At 41.7% G+C, this 15,589-nt stretch overlaps 1 protein-coding gene across 1 annotated transcript in view; it reads right to left on the reverse strand.

The window, feature by feature from the left end:
* Positions 1-15,589, reverse strand: part of LOC128687534 (uncharacterized) — a 99,802-nt gene that overhangs the window by 13,307 nt on the left and 70,906 nt on the right. The window contains exon 4 of the mRNA XM_070080601.1: positions 11,129-11,243. Within this exon, the coding sequence (XP_069936702.1) occupies positions 11,129-11,243 (115 nt within the window). The remainder of the gene's footprint in view (positions 1-11,128; positions 11,244-15,589) is intronic.

The raw sequence follows: 15,589 nt of genomic DNA on the forward strand, positions 1-15,589 counted from the left end.
TCTATCTCTGTCTGTATCTATCACTGCCTCTGTCTATCTCTGTCTCACAGGTACACATAAGTGCAGTTATCATACATAGTGTAAATTACCTAGGATAACCCAGAAAATCCAGAGATATAAGGCATAATAAGCATGACTGGCAAGTAATACGCATTTTCACTTGTTCAGGAATCAGATGTGACGACTCTGCATTGTGTGTAATACCTATTGGTTCATGAGCGGCTCTCTCTCTGAGACAGAGAGACAAGCAGAGAGACAGGAAGACAGACACACAGGCAGACAGAAAGACAGATAAGCAGAGACAGAGCTAGACAGACAGTCAGACAGACAGATAAACAGACAGACATATTTATATGTAACAGTGTAACTGCACCATCAGCAGTGTAAAGTGACACTCATCTTGCAGCATACTTCAAGGGGTTTCATACACTCCAGCATGTCTAATACATTGCTGAGACTTATAAATACTTTGTATATATTTGTAGACAATAGTATGTGACCAAGACAGGTGAAAATGTTCACCTGTTAGTGTGTTTGTGACTATCTGATTATTATTTCAGTACCTAATATTAGTGTCAGAACAAAGATTGGCTATAAAATCACAAGAACTACTATAAATTGTAATTATTAGAATATAAAAATTATATAAATTAAAATAAAAACAAGAAAAAAAGGTACATTGGCAACATTTCTGTAAGTGGCAGGATTCCATGTTGCCATCAGGTGAGTATCCAGTGCCAACTTCATGGACTTATATCTCAGTAAGTACTAACCCTAAAAATTTTTTGGGGGGTCTTATTACACACAGACCTCTTAATCAAAAAAAATTTTTTTTTTTTTTTTTCAAAATATTTGGAGCTTAAGCAGTGAAAATGCAGATCTATGTTTGGACAGTTAAAGGGTTAGGTGAGGAAAAGAAGGAATATAAATGTATAAATTCAGGGATTATGTTGATTAAAATAAGCATCGAATGCAAAAAAGTGGTTTATACTAAGAGTGATGAAAATGATATATATTATTATTATTATTATTATTATTATTATTATTATTATTATTATATAAATAATTTGTAATTTTTATTCACACAAAAAATATAAGATTTACTGTTTACACTGAAATAGCCAAGCAATGGGCCATTTCTCCTAGGTTGAGCTCTATTTCAAGGTAAACCATACCCACGGCCGGGATTGAACCCGCGGTCATAGAGGGGTATGGTTTATTTGCAATCGTGTCATTACGATTTCTTGAGTCAAGTCTATTTCAAGGTACTTTACATCGTGAAAACAATCAAAATCATATCTATTTCTGTAATACATCTTCCATTCTATCACATGAGACCAAAAAAACGAGAATACAACCATAGAAACCATACAAAAATACCACTAAGGGGTGGCTAATTGCTGAGAAGTGAACTCCATTATTTATGCTTAGACTTCTTTCATTTTTGGTGTATGTTAAGAAGCATCTTTCCATCATACATTGCCCAAGTTTCAATAAGATAGTCCAACAAACAAATGAGATACAATTCCCAAGATCAAGAGCAAGAGCCCCTCACCAGTGTCAAGGAACCTGCCTTGAGGTCCTTGAGGTCTGCTCACTTGTGGAAATTTTGCTCACATATGGACACAAAAAATCGACCCACTGACTGCTCGTATTTGGAGAAACTCGCCTCTTCAAGGGGGGCTCCTTGGCGTGGTGAAGAGGCTCTTGGTCTGAGGAATTAGACCTATCGGTCTTCTTCCTCAGACCGAACCTAATTACCCCCCAATCTCCCCTCCCCTATCCCATCCTCCCCATCCTCCCCTTTTTCCTTTCCTCCTCCTCCTCCCCACTCCTCCCTTTTGCCCTTCCTCTTTTTGTCCTTTGGGATTTCTCCCACAGGCGCGCTAGTTCCTAGGTAGGGGAAAGGACACCGGGGTCCATCCCATTCCGTTGAGGTTTCTTGGCGGTGGCGTAGTTTGCCGTGGAATCTGGATTGCCTAGGGATGTCCCGATCCCTCTCCGGTATCCCGGAGTAGCTTTGGGTGTCTTTTGGGCGACGGGTGTATCTCTGGAAGCCACCTTTCGGATTCCGGGGGTGGTGGCTGAAGGAGGTATGCTTTGTGGCGGATATCCGGCCGCCCTCTCTTTTGTCCACCGAGGTAGCTCGGCAGATGTGAGGTTGCTATCCCAGATTGCTGGTTTACTGGCATGAAGGGTAGGGTATGGCACGGGTTCCATGCTGCATCTGCGCTACTAGCGGTGTCGAGTCCTCTTGGGCGCGGAGGGAGATTTCTGGCCCTTTCATTCCTCCTAGGAACTATCCCTCCCCGGTCCCCCCTTTTTTTTTCTTTTTTTTATTTTTATTTTCTTTTCTTCTTTCTTTTTTTTTCTTAAAAACAAAAAGAAAGAAGTAACCTAACCATGGCAGCCCTAGTCCATGAACCTGGTACCCCCGGGCCCCTTCTTGATACCGCACCCCGTTCTGACCCCGCCTCGTCTTTGGACCACTCTTCAGACATTCCTCATGCCTCTGTACCTATTGCCGGTGCTGTTTCCTCACCCGCTTCAGGTACTGAGGCCTCGACTGACTCCTTCGATTTATCAGACCTTCGCTCTCCTCTGACTATGCTTCCGGCCTCTCCCTCTACGGTGCGGCAATTTTCAAATCGCCGACCCGTTCCACGTCGGACCAACTCTGGTCCCACGCCTAAACGTCAACGACAATTACCTGCTGATGATACTTCTCCACCTTCACCTTCTCGTTCTTCTCAGAAACGATCGACACGTCCTTCACTACCTTTCCACGCTCAGTTTCAGACTGAACAGTGGACTAAATTCTTCACTTTACGACCAACTTCCTCTACTGCCTATCTTTCTGACCATAGTATTGGCAAGGCACTCCTACGCCATGTTGGTAAAGATATTTCTTTTCATGCTCTTAAGAGCGGTACGCGCATCATTACTGTACAGAATGCTACCCAGGCTCGTGAGCTCTCTCGTCTTTCCCATATAGATACTGTTCCTGTCACCCTTGAAAAACATCATTCCCTCAATTCTTGTAGTGGTACCGTTATTCTGCCCCATACCATAGTTCAACAAAATTTCCAGACATGTGGCACCGACATTCTAGAACAGCTGGAACTCCAAGATCTCCCAATCCTCAAGGTAGACACTTACGTTCTTCCTGCCCGTGGGCGGAGACGATACCCTAGCAATGTGGCTCGTTTAACTTTTGACAGCCGAGAACTCCCATCCTCAGTTTATATAGCAGGACATCGGTTACAAGTTCGAAAGGTGATCCCTACACCACAACAGTGTAGAAATTGCTGGCGATTTGGCCATCCAGCGAAATATTGCAGATCTATCGCCGAATGCCCAGTCTGTGGTGCCGATGACCATTCTAATACGTCTTGCAATCGATCTCCCTCTTGCCTTAACTGTCATGAGGCTCACCCTTCGTACTCTCGCCGTTGTCAGGTCTATTTAAACGAGCGGGAAATCCGTTACCTCAAAGAGACAGAAGGTCTCCCTTATGCCATGGCAGTTTCTCATCTCCGCCTCCAAGGGAGACTCCCACGTGTTTCTTATTCCCGTGTTTCAAAACGTCCCCCCACTTCTGGTATCCCATCTTCTACACCCACCTCTGTGGTTACCTCTCCCATAATCACTCCTGTATCTAATCCTTTTGCTGTCCTCGGCTCAGACGTCCCTACTTCAACGCCTCAGTCTAATCTCGCTTCTTCGAGTTCTCTCTTACAAGCCTCAGTATCGACGAGACCTCGTACGACACCTCTTCCCAATCGTCCCTCTACTTCTCAAAAGTCAAAAAAAGGTCCGGTAACACCTCCTACCCATCTTCCACCTCCTCATTTTACCCTCCCTGTCTCTGTCCCTAGTTCTTCCCCTCTCACTGGCTCAGTTACAAGTGCAGAGGTTCACCCTCCTCCTCGTAATGTACCTTCCTCCCCTGTTCCCTCCCAAGTTTCTTCCTCTTCTGCCACCCCCCAGGTTCCTGTCTCTTCTGTCCCCTGCCACGCTTCTCCAGTTCCCTCCACCCTTTCGCCCCCCCCTACCTTGGTACAGTCCAATACAGTTCCAATCTTTACTCATCCTCCCCCTACCATTCCCAATATTGTCTCCCATACGACATCTCTGAATTCCGAAACACTTGAAGCAATCTCTGAATATATTGCAGAGACCAAACCATCAATGGACACTGATCCACCTTCCGCTCTTTCTCTCTCCTCTGCTCCATCTGCGCAACTCCTTTCTTCACAGCGCACCGTTCCTTCGCTGCTTGAACATTTTCCACTGCCTCCGCATGTGGACTTTTCTAACCCTTCTAGTCCGTAGGAACCCTTACCTGCGGATTTCAAGTATCTCTATCATTGCCAATCATGGCCTTTTTACAGTGGAATATACGCGGCCTCAGGGGTAATCGGGGTGAGCTTCAGATGTTACTCTCCCAGTTTGCCCCTGTTGGTGTTTGCTTACAAGAACCAAAATTACACTCTGCTGTTATTTCTCACATCTCAGGCTATAATTTATTGTATTCTTCAGATCCTTTTCCTGATGGGACCTTTAATGAAAGTGCCCTTCTTCTCCGCACTGATATTCCGTACCATCAGCTATTTGTTCATACTTCGCTGCATTACACAGCAGCCCGTATCCACTTACATAGGTGGTATACGCTCTGTTCTTTATATCTCTCTCCTTCTCGGGCATTATCTATTCCGGATTTTGCCTTCCTTGTTTCGTCATTACCGCCACCGATTCTGTTACTTGGTGATTTTAATGCCCACCATTTCCTCTGGGGAGGGTCTCACTGTGATTCCCGAGGAATTCAGTTAGAGGCTTTTCTTGCCACCCACCCCCTCCATGTTTTAAATACAGGTACTCACACCCATTTTGATCCTCGGACTCATACTCTCTCTTGCATCGATCTCTCAGTTTGCTCTTCCTCCACCGCATTAGACTTTACTTGGTCTGTTCTCCCGGACTTACATGACAGTGATCATTTCCCAATCATTCTTACTTCCCCTTCATATTCGCCACCTCTTCGCACCCCACGCTGGCAATTTAATCGGGCAAATTGGAACCTTTACTCACACCTGACTGTTTTTAAAGAGGTTCCTTCTTCGTCCTCCATCGATGAGCTTTTACACCTCTTCTCGTCCTCTGTTTTCACCGCAGCTTCTCATTCTATACCCCAAACTTCGGGCAGGCATTCTCAGAAATGCGTGCCTTGGTGGTCTCCTGCTTGTGCTCGTGCAGTACGTTTGAAACGCGCTGCATGGGGCAGGTACCGGTACAATAGAACCACAGAGCGACTCCTTGATTTTAAACAGAAGCGTGCGATCGCTCGCCGTGTCATCCGTGACGCTAAACGCACTTGCTGGCGAGATTATGTCTCCACCATCACCTCTGCTTCCTCTATGAGTGCAGTCTGGAAAAAAGTACGAAAACTGAGTGGTAAATATTCTCCTGACCCGGCTCCTGTTCTGCGGGCTGCCGGTGTTGATATAGCAAACCCACTAGATGTTGCCAATGAAATTGGCAATCATCTGGTCCGTATTTCTCAGGGACTCCATCTATGCCCCTCATTTCTTTCCTCAAAGTCTGCCAGAGAGTTAGCACCCTTGGACTTTTCTTCTCTCAGAGAAGAACAGTATAATGTGCCTTTTACACTTCAAGAACTGGAGGCAACACTCTCAGCTTGTCGATCATCGGCAGCTGGGCCCGACGACATTCATATTCGTATGCTACAACATTTACATCAGTCAGCCCTTGCAGTCCTATTACGCCTTTACAATCTTATTTGGTCACAAGGAGTTCTTCCACAGCTGTGGAAATCCGCCATTGTTCTCCCTTTCCGCAAACCAGGCACTACGGGACATGAAACCTCCCACTATCGTCCCATTGCTCTTACCAGTGCAGTTTGCAAAGTAATGGAACGTCTAGTAAATAGACGTTTAGTGTGGTATTTAGAGACACACAACAGTCTCTCCACTCGTCAATATGGCTTTCGTAAGGGACGTTCTACCATAGACCCCTTACTGCGCTTGGATACGTATGTTCGTAATGCCTTTGCGAATAACCACTCAGTTATTGCCATATTTTTTGACCTTGAGAAGGCATATGACACAACTTGGAGGTATAATATTTTAGCCCAAGCCCACTCCTTAGGCCTTCGAGGCAATCTACCATCCTTCCTTAAGAACTTTTTAACTGACAGGCATTTCCGTGTTCGGGTTAATAATGTGCTCTCCCCGGACTTTATCCAAGCTGAAGGTGTCCCCCAGGGATGTGTTCTGAGCACAACACTTTTTCTCCTTGCTATTAATGATTTGGCCTCTAGTCTTCCATCAAATATTTGGTCATCACTCTATGTTGATGACTTCGCTATTGCCTGTGCAGGCGCTGACTGTCACCTCCTTACAGTTTCTCTCCAGCATGCAGTCGACCGTGTTTCCAATTGGGCCACCACACATGGGTTTAAATTTTCCAGCACTAAAACCCACCAAATCACTTTCACTAGACGCTCTGTCATCTCCGATCATCCTTTGTACCTCTATGGCTCACGTATCCCTGAACGTGATACAGTCAAGTTTCTGGGCCTCCTCTTTGATCGTAGGTTATCCTGGAAACCTCACATTACCTCTCTGAAGGCAACTTGTCACAGCCGGCTGAACCTTCTTAAAACCCTTGCTCATCTTTCGTGGGGAGCTGATCGTCGAACCCTCCTTCACCTACATTCCACCCTTATTTTATCGAAACTTGATTATGGTGACCAGATCTATTCAGCGGCATCTCCTGCTACTCTCTCTAGCCTTAACCCCATTCATCACCAAGGATTACGTTTATGCCTTGGTGCTTTTCGCTCTTCCCCTGTCGAAAGCCTCTATGCAGAAGCGAACGTTCCATCCTTATCCGATCGCCGTGATGCCCATTGCCTGCGCTACTATGTACGCTCTCATGATCTCCGCAATCCTTCCATTTATAGAATGGTCACTGATATTAGTAGACATTCTTTATTTGTTCGCCGCCCCTGCTTACTCCGTCCCTTCTCTCTTCGCCTTCATTCGCTCTTGTCTTCTCTTCAACTACCACCTTTCTATGTACATGTAGCATCTCACTTTTCCCTACCCCCCTGGGAAGTTCCAGCTGTTCGAGTCTGTTCTTTCTCCCTCCCTTGCTCGAAAGCCCAACTGTCTACGGTCGCTTCCCGCTCTCTTTTTCTTGACCACTTTCACTCTCATTCTCATGCCATTGCTGTGTACACAGATGGCTCTAAGTCTTCTGACGGCGTAGGATTCGCAGCAGTGTTTCCGGACAGCGTCGTACAAGGGCATTTACTATCTTCAGCTAGTATTTTTACTGCTGAATTATATGCCATCCTTACAGCGCTTATCCGTATTGCATCTATGCCTGTGTCATCATTTGTGGTTGTCTCAGACTCCCTTAGTGCTTTACAGGCTATACAAAAATTTGATACACCTCACCCCTTAGTCCTCCGTATCCAACTTTGGCTACGCCGCATCTTTACTAAGCATAAAGATATTGTTTTTTGTTGGGTCCCTGGTCATGTTGACGTACAGGGCAATGAACAGGCAGACACTGCTGCGCGGTCAGCAGTACATGACCTACCAGTTTCTTATAGAGGTATTCCATGTACGGACTATTTTGCTGTAATATCTTCCCACCTTCACACCCGTTGGCAACAACGTTGGTCTACTATGCTCGGCAACAAACTTCAGTCTATTAAACCGAGTATAGGTTACTGGCCGTCTTCTTATCACCAGTGTCGAGGTTGGGAGACTACTCTCTCCCGTCTTCGCATTGGCCATACTCGTCTTACTCATGGATATCTCATGGAGAGGCGTCTTGCTCCTCTCTGTGAGAATTGCCAAGCTCCATTATCAGTCAGCCACATTCTGTTGGACTGCCCACTTTATCAACGAGCACGCAGAATTTACCTCTGTCGTCGTCTTCGCCCCGCTGCTCTCTCTTTACCTTCTCTTCTCGCTGATGGACCCACCTTTCATCCGGACTCTCTCATTGACTTTTTGACAACGACTGACTTACTTCACAAATTCTGATACTTTCAGCCCTTTCTACTTGAATCTCTTGCTACCCTCTACCCCCGTACTATCCCCTGCCCCGCTGTTTTCTGTAACCTGCTGATCATCCCCCCTCCCTTCTGCCATCCAATTCCCTTGCTTCCTTCCCTACCCTGCAGCGCTGTATAGCCCTTGTGGCTTAGCGCTTCTTTTTTGATTATAATAATAATAATACTAAGCATAAAGATATTGTTTTTTGTTGGGTCCCTGGTCATGTTGACGTACAGGGCAATGAACAGGCAGACACTGCTGCGCGGTCAGCAGTACATGACCTACCAGTTTCTTATAGAGGTATTCCATGTACGGACTATTTTGCTGTAATATCTTCCCACCTTCACACCCTTGTGGCTTAGCAACAAACTTCGTCTTCGAGTATTTACTGGCCGAGTGTATAATATTGGCCATACTCGTCTTACTCATGGATATCTCATGGAGAGGCGTCTTGCTCCTCTCTGTGAGAATTGCCAAGCTCCATTATCAGTCAGCCACATTCTGTTGGACTGCCCACTTTATCAACGAGCACGCAGAATTTACCTCTGTCGTCGTCTTCGCCCCGCTGCTCTCTCTTTACCTTCTCTTCTCGCTGATGGACCCACCTTTCATCCGGACTCTCTCATTGACTTTTTGACAACGACTGACTTACTTCACAAATTCTGATACTTTCAGCCCTTTCTACTTGAATCTCTTGCTACCCTCTACCCCCGTACTATCCCCTGCCCCGCTGTTTTCTGTAACCTGCTGATCATCCCCCCTCCCTTCTGCCATCCAATTCCCTTGCTTCCTTCCCTACCCTGCAGCGCTGTATAGCCCTTGTGGCTTAGCGCTTCTTTTTTGATTATAATAATAATAATAATGGAGAAACTCGCACATGGACACGCTCGCAAGTAGAGGTTCTACTGTATAATAATAATGTACTACATAATTATAATAATAGATGGCTTCAAAAGGCCGTTACTAGATGGCAGTGTTTACCACAACATAGAGGGAGCGGTTGTGGCCGCCTCCACCTGTTATATAATGGCCTATTTTATTCATTCTAGAGTATATATATCAGGTTTCTGTGTTATTTATATTGTTTATTATTTCATATTAGATGAACTGTGATAGATAAATAAGCCGTAGAGTTGATGATAGCGAAATATTCAAAGGGTATTTTGTCCTGTCTCCACACAAACTCTCGTCAGCCGCCACTTCCACATATATGACATATTTCATTCATTCTAGAGTATATATCAGGTTTCTATGTTATTTATATTGTTTATTATGTCATATTAGATGAACTCTGATAGATAAATAAGCCGTTTAGATGATAGTAGCGAAATTATTCAAGAAGCATTTTGCCCGGTCTCCAGACAAACTCTCCTCCACTGCCGACACCGCCCATACCACTACATGAATTACATATTTTATTCATTTTAGAGTATATATCAGGTTTCTATGTTATTTATATTGTTTATTATGTCATATTAGATGAAATGAGATAGATAAATAAGCCATAGAGTTGATATTAGCAAAATTATTGAAGCACAGAATTCCACTGGAACGGATTAATTGAATTTCAATTAATTTAAATGAGGAAAATTGACTCTGCAAACGAGCAAATCCAGTTGCGAGCAAGGTCATGGACCGGATTAAACTCGCAAGCAGAGGTTTCACTGTACTAGTCTTGTTATGTCGGAGTGCTGAGACAAAGACCCACAACAAATAAAACATTGTTTTACATCATGTTCAATTTCAATAAGAAGTTTCATTTAATAAACATAAGTGTTTTATGTTTCAAGTCAATGAAGACAAGCATTTTTAATTTATTGTTTAAAAACCTGTACAAACAAAAAAAATCAACAATATGATGCAAAAACTACTCCTTCAGGAGACACCTAACACATAAAGATTGATTAACCCTTTCAGGGTCCAAGGCCCAAATCTGGAGTCACGCACCAGTGTCCAAGAATTTTCAAAAAAAAAAATTTGTTATTTTTTCTTATGAAATCATAGAGAATCTTTTTGTGAAGGTAATAAAACAAAAAGTACGAAATTTGGTGGAAAATTGACGAAATTATGCTCTCGCGAATTTTGATGTGTCAGCGATATTTACGAATCGGCGATTTTGCCGACTTTGACTCCCATTTTAGGCCAATTGCTTTATTCCAATCAACCAAATTCTTAGCTATTTCACTAGTATTACTTCTATTCTATCGATTGAGCACAAGAAATCGCCAAGTCAACTGTTTCAACTACAAAATAAAGTGATCAGAAATTGTTAATTTGGCCAATTTAACACAAAGTTCAAAATATTCCAATTTCAAAATAGGGTCCAGAATGAACAATGTAGGCATTCCTGGCACTAAACTAACATTTCCTCTGTTCATTAGTTATGTTTTGAGGCTTTACAAATAAATTCCATTTTGATTTTTTATTCACATAATGAATTTTTATTCACACCAAAAAATAGAAGATTTACTGTGATGCAATACTGTAATAAGTGTATAAATATCATCACCATATTTGTGAATGTATATTAGACCCACCAGCTGGTGTGTATTAGACGTATGAGGTCGTTTGTTTACTCTTGAATATCGGCAAAAATTTAACATTTCTGCTACTTTGAGCTCAGTTTCAAGCCATTTCCAGTGCTAAAACCAATGAAAATCATCTCTATTTCTGTAATATGTCTTCCATTCTATCAAATGAGACCAAGAAATCGCAAATACAACTATAAAAAACATACGAAAAAACACTGCAAAGTTGCTGTTTTAATCGAAAAATCATGATTTCATTTTTTTTCTCTCATTATACACAGTGTGCTGCAGGATCTGTTTTATGTGGTGCACACATACCACATAGATGTATTCTCTCATATCTAGGCCCAAATGTACCACTCACAGTTTATAAGAGTGAGCTGAGCTCATGGCGTAGATCTACGGTTTGGACCCTGAACGTAAAGCCGTAGATCTACGGGACGGACCCTGAAAGGGTTAAAAGAAAAAAATAATCTTTCATTAACACACGAGAGCAATAAAACACACCTGTAAGAATATGAGTGGTAACTGACGCTGCTGACAAATCTGTGTGAAGTGTGAACCTTTGAGAGCATCCTGGTAGGTAAGAGGTCCAGCATTACCTACAACTCCAACACATCTCCTAGAAGACAAAATATTGTGAAAACATCTTCCTATATTACAATCTATAAACAAGATATTAACTCTAATCAAAATGTTGGACTTGATGAAGCTCTACACTGAGCAAAACCAGTGGGAGCAATGTGCATAAAACCAGTGGAAGCAATGTGCATAAAACCAGTGGAAGCAATGTGCATAAAACCAGTGGAAGCAATGTGCATAAAAGCTAAATAACTCCAATAAAAGCATGAAAATTTATGAAAGAATTCCTAGTTAATGTTGAAGTAATAATCAAATTTGTCATATGAACCTAATTCAATAGGGTATATAAACCTAACCGAAGGAGGTATATAAACTTAACTGAAGGAGGTATATAAACCTAACTGAAGGAGGTATATAAACCTAACTGAAGGAGGTATATAAACCCAAGTGAAGGAGGTACATAACCCTAACTGAAGGAGGTACATGAACCTAAGTGAAAGAGGTATATAAACCTAACACCATATAAACCTTACACTATATTGTAGCATTCTCATATTGTAAACTACTTTCAAAAATGCTCAATATTATATTCCTAGGTAGTAGGTTGGTAAACAGCAACCACCCAGGGAGGTACTACCATCCTGCCAAGTGAGTGTACAACGAAAACCTGTAATTGTTTTACATGATGGTAGGATTGCTGGTGTCTTTTGTCTGTCTTATAAACATGCAAGATTTCAGGTATGTCTTGCTACTTCTACTTACACTTAGGTCACACTACACATACATGTACAAGCATATATATACACACCCCTCTGGGTATTCTTCTATTTTCTTTCTAGTTCTTGTTCTTGTTTATTTCCTCTTATCTCCATGGGGAAGTGGAACAGAATTCTTCCTCCATAAGCCATGCGTGTTGTAAGAGGCGACTAAAATGCCGGGAGCAAGGGGGTAGTAACCCCGGTGGCCTGGTGGCTAAAGCTCCTGCTTCACACACGGAGGGCCCGGGTTCGATTCCCGGCGGGTGGAAACATTTCGACACGTTTCCTTACACCTGTTGTCCTGTTCACCTAGCAGCAAATAGGTAACCTGGATGTTAGTCGACTGGTGTGAGTCGCATCCTGGGGGAAAAGATTAAGGACCCCAATGGAAATAAGTTAGACAGTCCTCGATGACGCACTGACTTTCTTGGGTTATCCTGGGTGGCTAACCCTCCGGGGTTAAAAATCCGAACGAAACCTTAATCTTATTCTCCTGTATAAATTACTAAATTTAAAAGAGAAACTTTCGTTTTTCTTTTTGGGCCACCCTGCCTTGGTGGGATACAGCCGGTGTGTTGAAAGAAAGAAAGAATTATATTCCAATAATATAACTTAAATATAACTTAAAACATCAATTTAAGTCTCTTCTCAAAAACCACCCTAAACTAAATATTAAATACTCAATACTTAAATTAAGATCTCCCAATTACCTAAATCTTAACACTTCAAAATTTAAATACCCAAAGTTCATACATAACTTAATACTTATTATACTATTGTATAAATACCTGCACAAAACTATACTGCCTTACACCATATTATAGCATTCTCATACTGTAAACTACTTTCACCAACGCTCAATATTATATTCCAATAATATAACTTAAATATTTACTATTGATATACACAACCTACAAAATACCTTCAAATTGTCCCAGTGTAATATCCCCAGATTGTAACTTGAGTTAACTTACTGTCTGCTTTAAATAAAAACAGATGTTCAACTTAAACTATGGTCAATTTCTCTAGTATTAAGTAGTTTGTGAGCCATTAATTTTGTCTGCCCATAATGCCATGGCATGATAGTGACTCTCTTTGTGCTGCAACTCATTATTGTAACTATAGAATCTCAATGTAAACTTGCAAAGAAATAAAAATTGCATTGTATTGTATAAATGAAGGAGGTATATGAACCTAACTGAAGGAGGTATATGAACCTAACTGAAGGAGGTATATGAACCTAACTAAAGGAGGTATATGAACCTGACTGAAGGTGGTATATGAATCTGACTGAAGGAGGTACAGGTCTGCCATCACAAATCCAGCAATCAGACAACCAGTTCCATCAGTTATTCGGCACTAATGTCGGCTAGCTTAATTTCAAATTTCCTGGGTCGCCAAACCAACCTGTTGGTACTGTTTGGTGGCACTACTTGTTGCATAAGTCATTCCAATTTCTTTTTCTCCATTTATTGTTATAACCTGCTTACTTTTAGCCCTAGCCATGGTTCCAACAAATAAAAGAAATGCTTCACGTTGTGTAAAGCACCTATACAGTACATTATCCATTAAAGATAAGGTGGCTTTGAAGCCATGAGCTCAGTCTGGTGATGCAGGGAAATATCCTTTATTATTATGCTAATATCAACATTACAGCTTATTTGCCTATCACAACTGCTCTATTATGACATAATAAACAATATAAATAACATAAAAACATGTTTAATAGTCCAGAATGAATAATACTTGGCATAATACTGAGCAGTTTGACAGAGACATGAAAAGGACATGGGATACAAGTACCATTCTCCTATCCCTGTCTTCAATCAATCAATCAAGTTTATTCTCTATAAGGATTACAATGTGGGGTTTACAGATTTTGGATATTGTGTGGTTTACATGCTTTAAAATACTAATTACAGAGGAGGCCACTAGGACACCTACCATGGCTAGGCATTTCGGGCAGACTTAGATTAATTATAAAGTTTAAATTATTACAGATTATGGTATTAAGGCTAAGTGACTACATTATAGTTTGTGAGTTTAGCAGTGTGAATACTTTTGTTTTGGCAAAATACATAGTGTCTATATTGGAGTATCATAGGCAAGCTTATGACTAGTTAGGATTCATTATTTTAAGATTAAGATTTGTATTTCTGGGTTTATAGTCAATGGGTGAGTGAGTGTAAGTGTGAACCACCAGGTGGTTTACATGTAGGTAGTTAACGGGGTGTATCAGGGAGATAAGATGTTTTCTAACAGTAGTTTTCAAAGTGATGAATGTGTCTGCAGTTCTAGAGTTTTCAGGAAGGGTGTTCCAGAGTTTAGGCCCTTTGACACACATTGAATTTTTGTAAATTCAATTCAAAGTTTATTCTCTATAAAGTTTACAATGTTGAATTTACAGAATTTGGTTGTTGTGTGGTTTACATGTAGTTAAATAATGATTACAGAGTGTACCACTAGAACGCCTAGCATGGCTAGGCATTTCGGGCAAGGTTTAGTCGGACACGAGGAATGTCATAGAGATGTTTGTGTCTGGTGTTATGCCTGTGGGTCCTGTCACAACTATCAAGAAAGCGTTTTAGGTCAAGGTTAATATTGGAATTTAAGGTCCTGTAGATGTAGATTGCACAGTAGTAAGTGTGGATGTTCTGAACAGGGAGTAAGTTTAGATCTATGAAGATTGGGGGGGGGGTGTTGCCAGGGACGGGATTTAGTGATTATTCTTACTGTGGCTTTTTGTTGGGTTATTACTGGCTTTAGATATGTTGCTGCAGTTGATCCCCAAGCACAAATAGCATAGGTGAGGTATGGATAAATGAGCGAATGGTATAGTGTGAGAAGGGCAGTTTGCGGCACGTAATATCGTATCTTGGAGAGGATCCCCACCGTTTTGGATACGTTTTTTGTTATGTGTTGGATATGGGTGCTGAAATTTAGGTTGTTGTCAAGGTACAGACCTAGGAATTTGCCCTCATTATGTCTGGCAATTAGAGTGTTGTTGCTCTTAATGTTAAGTTGCGCAACACCTGCTCTGCTACCAAACATAATGTAGTAGGTTTTGTCAGTGTTAAGTGTAAGTTTATTGGCTGTCATCCAAGTCAGAATTTTGAGCAGCTCCTCGTTGACAATGGTATTGAGGATGGCAAGATTAGGGTGGGAGATGACGTAAGTCGTGTCGTCAGCAAAGAGAATGGGTTTCAGGTGTTGGGATACGTTTGGAAGATCATTAATGCAAATGAGGAAGAGCAGGGGACCAAGGACACTTCCCTGCGGAACTCCAGTATCAAGTGGTCGTGTTGATGAGGCTGTGTCTTTAATGGTGACATACTGATACCTATTAGTAAGGTAGGATTTGAAATATGCAAGCACATGGCCTCTTATACCATAATGGTCAAGTTTTTGGAGTAGGATGCCGTGGTCTATTGTGTCAAACGCTTTTCTTAGGTCAATAAAAATTCCTAGCGGATATTCCTTATTCTCCAATGCTGTGTAAAGCAGATTTAGCTTATATTATATTATATTATAGTGGCTTATATTAGAGAAAACAGAATATAGCACAGGGCTAACTGTGATATACACTCGTACTGCACCATAAAAGTGAAACAAAAAAGCTATTTTCTCT

Source organism: Cherax quadricarinatus, unplaced genomic scaffold (assembly GCF_038502225.1).
Source record: "Cherax quadricarinatus isolate ZL_2023a unplaced genomic scaffold, ASM3850222v1 Contig663, whole genome shotgun sequence".
In the NCBI taxonomy this organism is placed as follows: domain Eukaryota; kingdom Metazoa; phylum Arthropoda; class Malacostraca; order Decapoda; family Parastacidae; genus Cherax; species Cherax quadricarinatus.